This window comes from Belonocnema kinseyi, chromosome 3 (genome assembly GCF_010883055.1).
Source record: "Belonocnema kinseyi isolate 2016_QV_RU_SX_M_011 chromosome 3, B_treatae_v1, whole genome shotgun sequence".
Taxonomy (NCBI): domain Eukaryota; kingdom Metazoa; phylum Arthropoda; class Insecta; order Hymenoptera; family Cynipidae; genus Belonocnema; species Belonocnema kinseyi.
This window is the reverse complement of record NC_046659.1, coordinates 60,205,313-60,220,222: the sequence shown is the minus strand read 5'-3', so window position 1 is coordinate 60,220,222 and position 14,910 is coordinate 60,205,313. Positions and strand designations below refer to the sequence as shown.

Genomic DNA, 14,910 nt, shown 5'->3' with positions numbered 1-14,910 from the left:
AAGCAGCCCTATATATTTGAGGGCTTCAGGGCCACTAGTTTAGTTCTAATCTTGACTTTACTCTGTAACCAACGAAATAAAGGCACGTGATATCTCGTTAGACATATCACATATTTTTAAAAACTCATTTGAGCCTTTTTCAATATAACACAATCTAATTTTTGAAAAAATTCTTCTATAATAGCGAAAGCTCTTGTCTGCTTCATCAATTTAACCGCAAACTATTTTGTACCTCAATTTATATGATGATTTTTTGAATCGCTAATACTTACTCAACAAACATCTTTTAATCAAATTAGGACATATAACTCCATCTCTTGATGTCTGAAAAGAGTGCTTTTCTTTATCTATACAGCGAGAGAATATTACAAACTGAAAATCTGTTAGCCACGCCCCTACTCGCTCTCTGATTCGCGGGCCTTATTCATGACTGCGCGACTCTCATTGGCGGGCGCTTTGTCGTTTGGGCGATTTCATTGAAAATTCATAAAACTAAGAAAAAAAATCATAAAATCAGTTGTTTTACTTGAATAAAGGTAAAAAAGTATAATTAAAATAACGTATAAGTGTCGATCTTCTGTTTTCATCTTGAGATTCTAAAAATACTAGAAAGCGTGATAGCGAAAGCTGATGTAAAAATGGTGAGATTGTTGAAAATGACAACGAATTAAGAACAATGAACTACATTATTACCATTGTTTCGTTTCTTTCTCATAAAATACGATATACGACCATTGCAATCACGAATGATCATGCATATATGTATCACTGTATCAGTGTAATAATTTTTTTTCATTTATCAAGTAATATGTATTCAGTCATACTGACGCGTGTACATAAAAATTATAAATAAGTCGCGCAAAGCTGTCTCGTGATGACTCGTGATTTTGTTAGTCACTTTGATAAACACTGTACTTTTTGTTGAGATTGGATGTAATCAAACTAAAGAATGTCTGCTAATGATTCATCATTTTCTATTTCTTTAAAATTTGGTTTGCTGCTATTGATACAATGCAAAAGTAAGCTTTAGAGTTTAATTGGATGATGAAATATAATATTCTTCATATAATGATCAATCCTATTTCACATCAGATAGAGTTGGGGTGTAAGAATGATTTGGTATTTGTATATTTATCATTCTGTGGTGAAAATAAAGAAACACGGATTTCACAGTTAAATAATTTATTTGTATTTTTTACAATCATTCGAAAACTACCTGTGAATTATAAAAAATTTAGATTTTTTTTTTTAAAATGCAGTATTTTCGGAACGAGCAAATGTATTCGGGATGTTTTTTTCCCCGGCTTGAGAACTCCGGCTCTTTTCAATCGATTCGAAAAAAAATTTATTTATAAAAATGAGGACTGTTTTTTTAATTCTTTAAAATGTTTTTTCTCCAAATTTTACCGTTTTAACATTTTTTTTAGATAGGTGTTAATATTTCCTATTTACATTCTGAGGTTCGTTCTTGGTAATTCACTGCTTCACCTAAAAATAAATTATTTGCGAAAATTCGAATTTATGTATTTTTCTCCGAAATAACAAGACAATAAAAGTTCACACGAAAGTTTACATGCATAGAAAAACTCTACAAGAAATACCTTCTGCTATTTCGTAATATTTTAAAAATAAAAAAATTGTTATCGAAGAAAAAAGATAATCCCGAATGTCTACGCTCGTTCGGAAAATACTGAAATTATAAAACGAAACTTACGCTTACCCCGAAAGGGATTTGGCTTATTGCTTAATTGTATAATAATAATTACAACAATAATAATAATAAATAACTTTTCTTCTAAACATTAGTATTTAAATAATATTAACAATATCTGTTTAATAATTATTTATTATGTATTTTATCTTCATTGCTTATGCATTACTTATTAGCTAATCAATTATGCTAAAAATGAAAACACAATTTTTATATTCATGTATAACGTATATTTTTAAAATGTTCTGATTTTCTTATCTCAAGACTGACAAGGACACTGGAGCGGTTCAAGTTTTTAAAAAATATTAAATTTTAGTTCAGAGCCTTACTTCGGTAGGGCGATTTCAACTAAATTAAAAAAAACATCTGGCTGATGTCTTCATTAAATATGCATTAAATACTGTTTTTTGATTATAATGCACTAAAAAAATAGAGAGCATAAAATCAATCTCGTCGAAATAATATCTTACTATTAAAGTAAAATATATTTTAGGTGTTAACTTATTTACTTAATATCATATATACATCTTTGGTTTCTTAACAATCTTAATTTATACTCTTATGTTTTCATCTTAGCTTATTGTCACATTTCTGTTATAATACTTTCATTTTTTTGAACTAAGTCCTTTAGAATAAGAAAAATATGTACATAAAGATAGACTTATTTTGCAAGTATTTTCTAAATCAATCTAAAAATACAATCTTATTTGAATTTTGATTTAAGCAATTAATATTTCGTAGAATTATATGTCCTAATAGTTAATTTACTTTCAATTCATACTTGGGTCCCAAATAGATCTGCCACTTTTACGAGTGTACATTGTACAACCTTTAAAAAAGGGTTTTAAAGACTTTCGAAAAAATCAGTCTGTTCTTTGCAAATAAAACTATAATTGTTGCTGACGACAAACACAATTTTTTAATTGAAAATTTAAGTAAAACAACAGGATTGAGAAATATTTTTGAATGAGCCCATTTCAAATAGTCGGCTCTACACTTTGGGTTACAGTGCACATTTTTCCCGATTAAAGAAAATAAATTTTCTTAAAGTAATAAGCACTTTTAACAGTTTTTGTTTACTTTTTAAGAGTTACTTATTAAGAGTTCTTGAAAGTAGGAAAAGAACATTCTCTCAAAAAAGCCTAGCATTTTTTTCCCTGAAATTTGTACTTTTCCAATTGTTGATCAATTTTGAAAGAAGGTACCGTTCTACAATCCACAAAGTTAAGTTCAATCTCTTAAGTGTGGACACGAAAAGACATGTCTCCGATTTTTACGTGCACGAACGATATTTAAAAACCCTGATGCTAGTTTTGAGCCAAATAGATCCATAATTTTCGGAATTATTTGAAATGGATTCGATATTCAAGCTTTTTCACCTTAGTTTCAAAATAGTATTACCATTCGTTAATAGTAACATTTTCGAAATCATCGTCAGCTTCTTTTTACACATTCTGCTTTCTCTATTTTCTACATAAAATATGTAGACTATTTATGACGATCAGCCTTTGGTACTAAGCGCTGCAGATTAGGAAGCCCTAGATGGTGTATCCTACTTTTTTGTAAATCCCCTGCGTTTGTATCAGTTTCGTGAGGAGATTTACAAAGTTTATCTGAAGGAGCACTACCTGGTTTTGAAGAATGACTATTTTCTTCTCTTGACACTGCTGACTCTTTGGGCTTCACTGAGTCTTCTTGCGTTTCGGTATGTTTAGCATCCTTGCTCACAGTCATCTGATTATTATTTACGGCATCTTGATGATAATCTTCCTCCTCGTCTTCATCGTAATCATCTTCATCGTCCATAAAATCTCCATTCCTCGCCGCTTCTTTTAAGTAAAGTTCCGGAGGTGGCGATCGCGTGGCAATTCCTCTGGCTCGGTATCTTTTAATCGAGGCTCTGAGACCTTTACGAGGTTTGTAATGCCAGCGCAACTTTTCTCGTTTTCTTTTTCTGGTATCCGCTGGAGTATCTATCACAAGTCGGGGTGGCGATTTCAGTAACCATTCTGCAGTTTCAAATCTTCTAGGAAAATTTCGAAGTGAAGGAGATTTTTGCGCGGGTGTTAGGACAGGTGTGACTGTGACAAGGCCGCCACTAATTGGTACTACGAAAGCAAAAGGTTTACCGGAAACTTCTGGAACTTGTAATTGTTTTGTCTGCGCGGATTGATTCGTTTGTCTGATTTCACTCGTCATTTGTGCTTCTGCCTGCCGTAATTCGTTCCTCTTTGGTAATATGTTCCTCATTTGTATTACGCTCCTCTCTTGTAATTCATTCCTCTCTGGTGATTTATTCCTCTCTTGTATTATACCCCTCTTTGGTAATTCGTTCCTCTCTTGTATTGCGTTCCTCTCTTGCAATATGTTCATCTCTTGTATTTCATTACTCTCTGATAATTCGTTTCTCTCTGGTAATACGTTTTTCTCTGGTAATACGTTTTTCTCTGGTAATACGTTTCTCTCTTGTGATACGTTTCTCTCTTGTATTACGCTCCTCTCGTGTATTACGCCCGTCTCTGGTAATACTTTTCTCTCTGGTAATCTATTGTTCTCTAATCCAGTAGTTTGTAATTCTTCTTCAAAGTCACACATTTGAGAAGCTGTATCCATTGGCATTGTAGGAATCCAACTTACAATTTTGATGTCATCATCTGATGCCAGTTCTGAAATTTCTTGGGAATCAGAAACTTCCATGGGATTCTTCTCGATTTGCATCGTAGCATCTTCTGAATTGTTTTCTTCAGTTTGTTGAACTACGGGACTTTTTACATGTTCCGATTCAGTGCTGCTTTCCGAAAGCGGTATAACTTCAGGGATATGCCAGGAACGAAAAAAAGGTGTTGCACGAGTGGGTCCACTTGAATCTTCTGGCGTATTTGGAGGATATTTTTGCTCTTGGAGGTTAGGAGAGGTTGTTAAAAACTTTTGGCATTTTTCTGGACGATATTCCATAGTAGAGATGACTGAACCAGAGAAAGGTTCTGATGGACTAGAAAGACGTTGTAGTGCACTAGGAAGGTGTTGAGGCTGTGCAATTTGAGAGGGGTGTTGAGGTTCTGCACTTTGAGGGTGTTGAGGTTGCGCACCTTGAGGGTGTTGAGTTTGTGCACTTTGAGGAGGGTGTTGAGGCTGTGCACTTTGAGGAGGGTGTTGAGGCTGTGCACTTTGAGGAAGGTGTCTACCTTCTAGAAGATGTTGGAGTTTTCCAGAAAATGGCTTATTTGGGCTAGGCAATTGTTTTTGGGGGGAAAATTGTTGACGTTGGGCAGGAGTTTGTGAACTTTGGACAGGAAGTTGTTGAAGCGGAACAAGAAATTGTTGATTTTGAGCATGGACATGTGGACTTTCAGCATGGGCTTGCTGACTTTGAGCAAGGGGTTGCTGCTGACTTTGAGCTTGGACATGTTGACTTTGAGCATGGGCTTGTTGAATTTGAGCATGGGCTTGTTGAATTTGAACATGGGCTTTTTGACTTTGAGCAGAAAGTTGTTGACCCTGAAGAAGAAGCTGATTTCGAACAGGAAGTTGTTGATTTTGATGAAAGAGTTGTTGATCTGGAGAAGAAAGTTGTTGACCTGGTCCAACAAATTGTTTAGTCTGGGAAGACATTTGTGGAATGTAGATAGGGAATTGCTGCGTAAATCCAAGATGATCTTGAGCTTGACTAATTAATTGGTGATTATATGCTAGAAGCTCATCAGCATATTGAGGAAGATGACGACGGCATTCAGACACTTGAGCATATTCCAGAAGTGGTCGAGCATATTTAAAAAGTTCTTCAGGAAACTGAGGAGGTTGTCGTGTATGCTGAAGAAGCTGCTGTTCTAAATGTTGAGAATATTGTGTTGGAAACTGTTGGATGTTTCGTGGCAGATGTTGTATGTTTCGTGGCAGGTGTTGCATGCTTTCTGAGAACTGATGCATACGTTGCGGAAACTGGTGAGCAGGTTCAGGAACCTGTCTAGAATGTTGTCTAGAATCTGGTTTAGAAATTTGCTTCGTATACCCTGAAAGCTGTTGTTGACTCGAACCAGAAATTAGTGTCGGATATCCAGAATATTGAGGATGTTCATGTAAATGTCTGGGATGTTCATGTATAAGTTCGAGACGTTCATGCAAATGTTCGGGATGTTCGTGTAAAGGTTCGGGATATTCAGGTGAAAGTTCGGGATATTCAGGTAAATGTGGAGGGTACCTAAGCGAAAGATAAGGTTGTGCGTATTGTTCAGATTTTTGTGCGCACTGATACTGTTGAGCATATCCCGAAGAGAACTGATGATATCCGGGATATTGAGAAACATCTTGAAATACCGACTTATTTCTACCATCTTTCTTATAATCAGGAACTCTAGTAGATTTTGCAGCACTACGTGTTGCTTTAACGCCATTCTTCGAACCACGCGGTCTTCCACGTGCTGGCGCTCGAGGAGCTGGTAAAGTACCAGTAAACTTTATCATCTCTTCTAAATGATTAATATCTCTAAAGTTGGCAGATCTGGTATCTGCAGGAACATTCCAGGTTTTGTTTGCCACCTTATGATGTAGAAATCCAGAGTCTTGATAAGAAATTTCATGTGAATTCCTGCAACTGACTTGACTCTCCGAGATTCGATTACAAACTGGAGTGTTAGATTCTCTAGAGTTTAAACTTGCTTCACTTGCCCGGGACGTTGACCTTGATAGGTTTGATTCTTCTTGCGAGATGGAGCAAGGCAATAGAGAGGCCCATTCTTCTGGAAGAATCGGAGTTTCAATAACTGTGCATTTTGAGCCACTTGAATTAGTAATAGCTTGAAGAAAATTATACTTACTATTGGTGTCTCTATTTTGATCAATCGGCTGCACTTGAGGGCTACCTTGAGTCTCGTTTGGAGGCATGTTAGGCAAGGAGGTTGTAGGCGGAGTTTTGAACATGGAATTACTGTGTAGCAATATATCTTCAAGAAAGGGCAGAATGTCGTCTTGTACTAGATCTGATGATTTTGGCTGTTCTTGAAATTCCTGGAGCTGTTGATGCTGTTGTTTCAGTTCCTTCTGTTGAAATTCCTGTTCTTTTATCCTTTCTAACTGTACTCGTGCTTGTATTTGGGTCAGATTTAGTTGTTGGTGGAATCGCTGTTGATGTAGCTCCTGTTGGAAAAGTTGCTCCCGTTGCTGCCTCTCTTGATCAGGGATATACGCCTGTACCTCTTTCCTCGCAGCACTATGTGTGTAGCTTACCTATTAATACAGTATTATACTTAGAAAATGCTAAAAGAAAAACATCCAGACATTAACATTCTATTTTATATATTTTAATACCTTTCTATATTGACTTGCAAGATCATTTCTGATTGAAGTTATTGACTGCTGAGTTGCTTCTGGGTAATTTTGACTTTCATTGGTAAAAGATAAAGGACCCTGATTCTCGGAAATTGGGAAATAATCTCCGTATCTTATGGGTTCTTGTTCTGGTGATGCAGTAAAAAAAGTTCTCAAGACGCCGTTAACAGACGACTGATGAGCTTGGGAAGGGAGATTCTGCTTTTGAGATGTCACATTAGCCTCGAAGGCCAAGGGTGGAGAACTGAGAATGTTGTTCCCCGGGTGGTGATTTGGAGTATGTTTTGGTTTTCCCTCCTCGATTCGAACTTGATCCTGTGGCCATCCAGTAGTATTCACATCTGAGAGTGCATGGGCGAAGTATGCGCCCCGTTCGTCATAAAGGACCATAGTCTGGAATAAGAGTACAGTGTTAATGGAAGGGTCTCGATATTTATGGATCATTTGGATTTTGGAAAATAAGCCTAAATGTATTTCAAGTTTATATTTTAGGGAATACTTGATAAATATTTAAATAGCCATCTTAAAAGGACTATCTTATCAGTTATAATTAAGTTTCACCCTCAGATAAAAGTCTACCTGAAAATAATCCTTCTCTAGGTTATCTATCGAATGTTTTAAATATTTTTTTAAGTGATGGCGCTGCTGTACATCTTAGAAACTTAGGCTTAAATTTAGAAAATGAGAAATCGGGATGTTCAGGATTCGTGATTCCAATCTGAAGTCTTGCCACCTGCTAGATAATTCGTAAATTAGTGATAAATAGTTAAGTGATGGGCAATTCTTAAGTGTGATTTTAGTGTATAATGTTCTTGATTGTATGACACTTTGTGTGTATTTATAACCTAATATTCCTCATTTTATCATAAAATAGTGAAATATTGTTCTAATTTTCTAAATTAGCAAAAAATAATATCGGAACAGAAAGTTTTTTATTCACACAAAAATTTGCCGTAATACCGACCTAAATTTATAAGGAAAATTCATATGCTATGACGAATGATCCTTCTCAGATACGAGGATCTAATTTATTAATACTAATTTCCTTATCCAACATGTGCAATATTTTCCTCATTAGAATTATTTTGAAATTATCCTTATAAATCAATCTATATAAGATATTTTAATCCTAATTTTTTTCTTCTTGAGAACTATAATTTCTTGAAGACCTTGAAATATTTTCTTCCACATATATAATTGAATATTTTAATTTGTAATATTGTTAGTGGTAGTAGATACTATTGATTATAATTTGAATTGTCTAATGCTATAAAAAATTAGCATCGGTAATTATTATCTTTCTTTTATAAACATTGACAAATAATATTCGTTTTTGCATTTATATAGTTTATATTGCTATCGATATCTGCACCCCATTCGCTGTACATATAATTTTTATCCTACTCGCATTCTGGTAAAAAATACGTACGATTCAAAGTTGTTCATTGGGATCAACAGTGCCATTGCATTTTTATATTCTACGTATGGATTTATTTTTCTTCCTTAATGAAAGCACCCACTTCAAGCATTACGAGTTTGTGTAGTCTATTGAAGTAACTGATCGTTTTATAGCTTTCGGGAGACCCTTTGAATGAGGCTGAGTCATTCTAACAAAGCATGAAACAAAATTCCTTTAATTGAAAGCAAAAAAAGAATAGCCTCAGAAAAAAAGCATTGCTTCTGTTGTCATGAAATTTTAACTGTCATTTAACTGCTATTGTGAAATTTTTACTTAGAAATTTCATATTCTTTCTACAAGTACATTACCCGTCAAAATTTTACGTTCGTCTTTTTTTTATGATTAAATTCTCTTAATTTAATTTATGTCAGAACTAAAATATTATGTCTTTAAAAGGTCAAATGTTCTATAAATTACATAAAAAATGAGCCTAGGATGAAGCCAAATTGTCTATTTAAAAAAAAAAAATGCAAAAATAGTGTAAACTTCAATGCTTTCTTAAATTTGAGGTAATATCCGAAATAATCAATATCGTATAATGTTCTTTGGCTTATTTTAAATCTATTTTTCCACATCTTATGTGTAGGCCAATCGGAATAAAAATTAAATATATATTTTGGGGAACTTTTTAGAAACTTCATGGCTTTATGTTTCCTATATTTACAAAAATATTGTTCTTACAGCATACAATATTGAAATTTTTATTAATTTATTGCTCTGTGACATAATTTTTTTGGTTAGATTAATGCTCCTAAACTATTGCGAAACTGTGGAAAAATAGCTTTAAAATGCTGCCGTGATTTGGAAAACACCATTAACTGCATTTTGGATAATTCCCTTGAGCCCCCTACCGTTAACTGCTTTTCAGGTGACTTATCCGTTTTGCAGTTAACGGTGTTCTTCCAAATCGCGGCAGAATGAGCTTGATAAAAAATGTTGATTATTTTGGACATTACCTCAAATTTAAGAAAACATTCAAATTTCCACTAATTTTGCAATATCTACTTTAAAATAAATAACTTGGTTTCATCCTGGGCTCATTTTATACAGAATTTTGAGAGCATTCAACAACCTTTAAAGAGAAAATTGGTTAGCTCTTATATCATACAAATTAAGAGAACATAATCAATTATGAAAAAGAGGTGAACGAAAAATTCTGACGGTAGTGTATGCCCCTTAGCTACACGTGGGACAATATAATATATAATATAAAGATGTTATTGGTAAATGAATGGGTAAATTTTTACTGTGATTTAGTCAACTGGTATTTTTTAATATTATATATTTTTTTCATAAAAATTTAAAGTGGGCACATTTTGAATATTTTCGAGACCACTTTTTCCAAAATTCCAAAATTCTCTGTACGGTTATTCATAGTATTCAAAAAGTTGAACAATTTATCCTCATGACTTTTTTCATAAAAACAAAAATTACCAGAGTTATAGCATTTACAACATTCCAAAAAATACGAAAATGAACATTTTAAGCCAAATAACGCACGATATGAAAAAAAGTCGAAAGAAAAAAATGTTGCTTTTTGAATGTCCTACAAGATGTCATAACAACGTTTCGAATTTTTTTGAAAAATCAAAAATTCAAATTTTGACAGCATACAAAATAATGAAAAATCCATAAATTACATTTTTCGGCAAAATTATGTAAAATACGGTAAAAGGTGAGTAGACAAAAATTGCGCATTGGAAAAAGATCTACAAATTTGTTATGAATCACATTTTGATAAGATGCGTAATTTTGGCATTATTCATGAAAAACATCATCATAGAAGGTATTAGATTTGTGATCCCCCCAGTTTTTTGTCACAAGGTCCACGTTTTGAGATCCCCTGAATCCAAAAAAAAGGGTTTTTACGAATGCGTCTGTCTTTTGAATTTTCTTTTAATAAGTCTGCGCGCGCCCTACCCGCTAATAAGCGTAGAATAGAGAAAACTTAATATTTTCAGATTTCAGCGCAAAAGGGAAGCTTATTCTATTATTTTAAATGCGCGATTTTTCCATCTGTCTAAAATGGCACAATAAGAATATGATACCTCCTAATCTTATTCACTTCTATTTCCATGGCGACCACCACACAGTTTTATATTCTCCCAAGGAGAACGGGTTTTCAATATATTTAATTTCTTCCAATTGTACCGGTAACGCACCTCACAGAGATATTTTTTATTCCTCAGAATTGGTTATATTTTGATTTTATTTAATTCCTGCTAATAAGTTCACAAAATATGTGTAATAAGTTGTTTTAATTCCTTCATGTGGAATGTAAATTCTGAAATTTTAATTCTCACCAATTCAACTCTGCCTCTCTACAGTTAAAATTATTAAAATTCACACATTTGCATAGATTTCTTTTTTGCATTTTTTAAGACATTCAAATAAATTATTAAAATATAAATTTGAATATTTTTCGAATTTATAAGTTATAAAAAGATTTAATAATGAAAAATAGGTTAAATAGATGATTTCGTTAAATTTTACTGAGTCGATTGAGAGGAATAGGATTTGCAATTTTTCTGTTCCCGCTGGGGGATTTTTAGACGGAGGAAAAATTGCGTATTCATAGGAATACAAATTCTTAACTTTTCTGAATTTAAAGCTTTTTACCGGGTAGGCGGACTCAAATATTCACTGGCGGAGTTGTCTGAAGCGCGATAAGCTCAGCCGGTAAATATAATTCCGATGGTTACAATTTAAACATATATATATATAATAACTCAACGGAATTGGTGATAGCTGCACGATGGCTGATTGAAATGATTAAAGTTATGAAACAGATAAAAAATTTCATAAACCGATAGGCCGCAATTTGCGTGAATCAGCATTCTCATATTCTCGGATCCAAAAATTTCCCATTAAGCCGATTCCGTTTTCCTTGCAAGCCCGAAATTTTCATTTTCGAGAATTTCATTTTTGAGAAGGCAAATTGTAAAAAAAAGGGACTAGAGAATCTGTATCTATTCCCGGAATGTAAAGCTAAGAGTGGGTATTCTTAGATGTGGCATATGTACACGAAGGCGGAAATCCATACATACATAAGGTATTTAAACGCTCCTAAGAAAAGAGCCATAAAAAAAGGTTAAGTTTCAAACTGATGGGAAAAGATGACAGCTTTTACAACTACGCTGGAATGTTCTAAATCTCAACTTGCTTCTTTTTAAATTTCTTTGATCTTTATGTATTTATTTAATTTAAAAATAGATTATCACTATTGCTACTGCGCCAACTATTCATGATATTTGTACATTTTGTTCATTATATATTTTTTAAATTCTTAACTATTTTTTTTTATTCTGCAAGAACTTTCACACACTTTTGGCAGCTTGCAAGTTTAGAAACTCCTCAAAATTCGAATAACAAGAACTGAAATAACATTTCGCTTACGATAATTGCGTGGAACTGAAACAAATTACTGAATTGCACATTTTTTATCTGAACTTGACGCTGAGACTGAACAATCTAACATCTCATATTGCGTGCATTATTAGATCATTACGCTTCTCTGAGATTATATTAAATATCTTTATCACAACGCAAAGGGAGCTTACAAAGGGAAAATAGCGTAATTTTCTTACGAAAAAGGGGAAAGATTAAACATTTATTTTTTCATGTCGAAAAGAACATAAAATCTTTATATAAGAAATGTTACATTTTTTAATTATTTTCAATGATTTTTTAAATTACTTCTGCTTTAGAACATTGGAAATCTATTCACAGTGGTATACAAAATTCCAACAATAAATCAAATTATGTTGTACTTTTTTTTACTTTGCAAAAATCAAATTAGTTAAATACACAGTTTAGATATGTTCAATAGAGCAAAGAAAAAAGTGATATAATTAATCTAATCGTTTGAGCTGAAGGACAAGAATTTGTGAGTAGATAGACAAAAAAGTAAAGAACAAAAAATTGAAATCGGTTAATAACTTCTGTCATCGTTTTTAAATGTACAATTTAACATTTGCAATTTAACTGCAATTTTTTTCGGATGATAATTATTCTTTCTGAAAATTTGTCTTTTTGATTTAAAAGTTCATCTTTTTCAGTTTTGTAGTATTTTATTAGAAATGCATCTGATTTAGTATGGATTTCATCTTTCTCGGATCAAAATGCAACTACTTGGTATAGAACTCAACCATTTTCTTAAAAATTCACCCTTTTTTGTTGAAAACATTGGTCTTTTTGGATAGAAAATTTAATTTTTTTCGTAGAAACTTATTTTTTGTTAAAAAAAATTCATATTTTGATCTTGAAAAGTAAAGTAGAATCTCTTTTGGTTTAAAGTTAGACTATTAGCCTCTTTTTTGCTTTAAAATTAATTTTGAAACTGAAAATGTACCCTTCCCATTTTGGTTAAATTATAGAATTGCTGGTACCCCCTTGATTTCCTGGAATTTTTTTTCCAAAATAAAACTATTGTAACTTGAAATTGAAGTAAATTCGAAGCGACTTGTTAAAAATAGCATTAAAGTTATTGTTAATTGCATTATTATAACGTGTCAAATGTGGGTCTACCAAAAACTTGAATTTGTCGTATTTAACTTACCGTTGTCCTTTTACAATTCCCGGCAAGGTAAAAAGTTATAAATAAGTGTAATTTGAACTTTTATTTATATATCTTGACGTATTTTGCTATTCGTTTTGTTCATATAAACCATTTTACTTACAAAAAAAAGAAAGAGTTGCTAAAGTCGTTAAAGAGAAAGAGTCGGTTCAAATTCTAAAGCACCTCGACCCCTTTTCCAACATTAAAAAAAATAGAAATTAAATTTTTATAGTTGGTTATATCGATGCAAATAATTCACAAAATATGTTCCATTTTATTAAAAAAGATTTAAATATTTTGTATATATACTCTTTTTCCCAGCCAGAATGTCTAAAAACACTGTAATGGTAATTTGAATACGGCAAATTCAAATTTTTGGTAGACCCATATTTGACACATTATAATAATGCAATTAACAATAATTTAAATTTTTTCTTTTAACAAATCACTTCGAATTTACTTCGGTCTCATGTTCCAATAGTTTGATTTGGAGAAAAAAGTGCATCAGTTTCCGGGCAAATTAATTTTTTTCTAAAGTCATATTTTTTGTTTGAATACTTTACTTCTCTCTTGAGTGACAAATTTTTATTTATCGAAAATTCGTCTTGCTGGTTTAAAAATTTTTTTTCTTGGTTTGTGCGAATTTCATTTTTTTTTATTGAAATATAAACTATTATGCCACTTTTTTGTTGGGAGACATTTCTGGAAACTAAAAATTACGTGCAGTAAGAAGGTGGGGGAGATATACTTTGTTACGGTTTTTTACAGGGGGGAGGAGCTTCGAGAGGATCTATAATCCGTTACGCAATTTAAGTACGGCCCCGCATTTGGAGAGCGCCTATTCTTTATGAATGATCTTCAGTCAATGTACATTCTTAGACATACCTCGGGATTCCATGACGATTTTTCAAAAGTTTTATTGGTTCAAATTATAATAAGATTTTAAAGATTGCGTCGTATACATTTCAGAATTTCGTCAAAACTTGCCTGAGTCTCACGTTATATATCCAATTTAACCCTTAAACGGCCAAAATGCCACTACCGGTACACTGCTTTTCAACGGCCAATAACTAAGACTATTCGACACTAGAAAAAATTGAGACACATATATTTTTATTGCTTAACATCTCCTCTTTCCGACGGTGCCAATGGAATTCCTCAAAAAATTGATTTATTATCCCAAAATGCAGTTTAAACAAAAAAAAACGTGATTTTTCGAGCATATTTTTTTTTGTGAACCATTTTCCAAAGCTTTTCGAGTCTGTAATTAACCTGGAATCTCACTAACCGGTGGAATAAATGTCTAAACTTTGAGAATCCATAGTTCAAAGATCGATTTTTCGTTTTAGTATTTTGAAAATGGCATCTTAATGGCAAAATTTTTGTGAAAACATTCATGAATTTTTTTACAATAAACGATGCGCTTTTCGGAAAAATCGTCAAGAATAAAAAGTTCTTGTAATCAGCCAAGGAATACGCCTGAATTTTTTCGAAGCGTTTTGAGCAAAATTTTGGATTTTGCATATGGACAACTTTTGCAAAATTCAAAATTTTGCTCAAAACGCTCCGAAAAAATTCAGGCGTATTCCTCGGCTGACTACAAGAACTTTTTATTCTTGACAAATTTTCCGAAAAGCGCATAGTTTTTCATTAAAAAATTTCCAACGACTCCGTAACCTTTATTGCACTCTGACCGAATGTATCATATAGATCTGTTTTCCATAACTACACAGCATCTCAAAAACAATTGGAACGAAATCACGTTTTTTCATGGAGTAACGAAGAAAAAGTTTGCCCTGAAAATCTAGATGATCAAGTTTTTCTGTCTGATAATGTACGGAAAAAAATATTATCTAT

The 14,910-nt window shown here is 32.7% G+C and overlaps 1 protein-coding gene across 3 annotated transcripts in view; it reads right to left on the bottom strand.

Moving 5' to 3' along the window:
- Window positions 1-1,239: 1,239 nt before the first annotated feature.
- LOC117170259 (bromodomain-containing protein 4-like) overlaps window positions 1,240-14,910 on the bottom strand; it is a 50,034-nt gene continuing 36,363 nt past the window's right edge. For 2 of the 3 annotated variants that reach the window (XM_033356910.1, XM_033356908.1), the window contains exons 2-4: window positions 7,016-7,429; window positions 6,526-6,934; window positions 1,240-6,447 (exon numbers count right to left, since the gene is read on the bottom strand). In XM_033356910.1, the coding sequence (XP_033212801.1) occupies window positions 3,200-6,447; window positions 6,526-6,934; window positions 7,016-7,426 (4,068 nt within the window). In that variant the 5' untranslated portion in view covers window positions 7,427-7,429 and the 3' untranslated portion in view covers window positions 1,240-3,199. The remainder of the gene's footprint in view (window positions 6,448-6,525; window positions 6,935-7,015; window positions 7,430-14,910) is intronic. The other variant, XM_033356909.1, reaches the window with a different exon arrangement.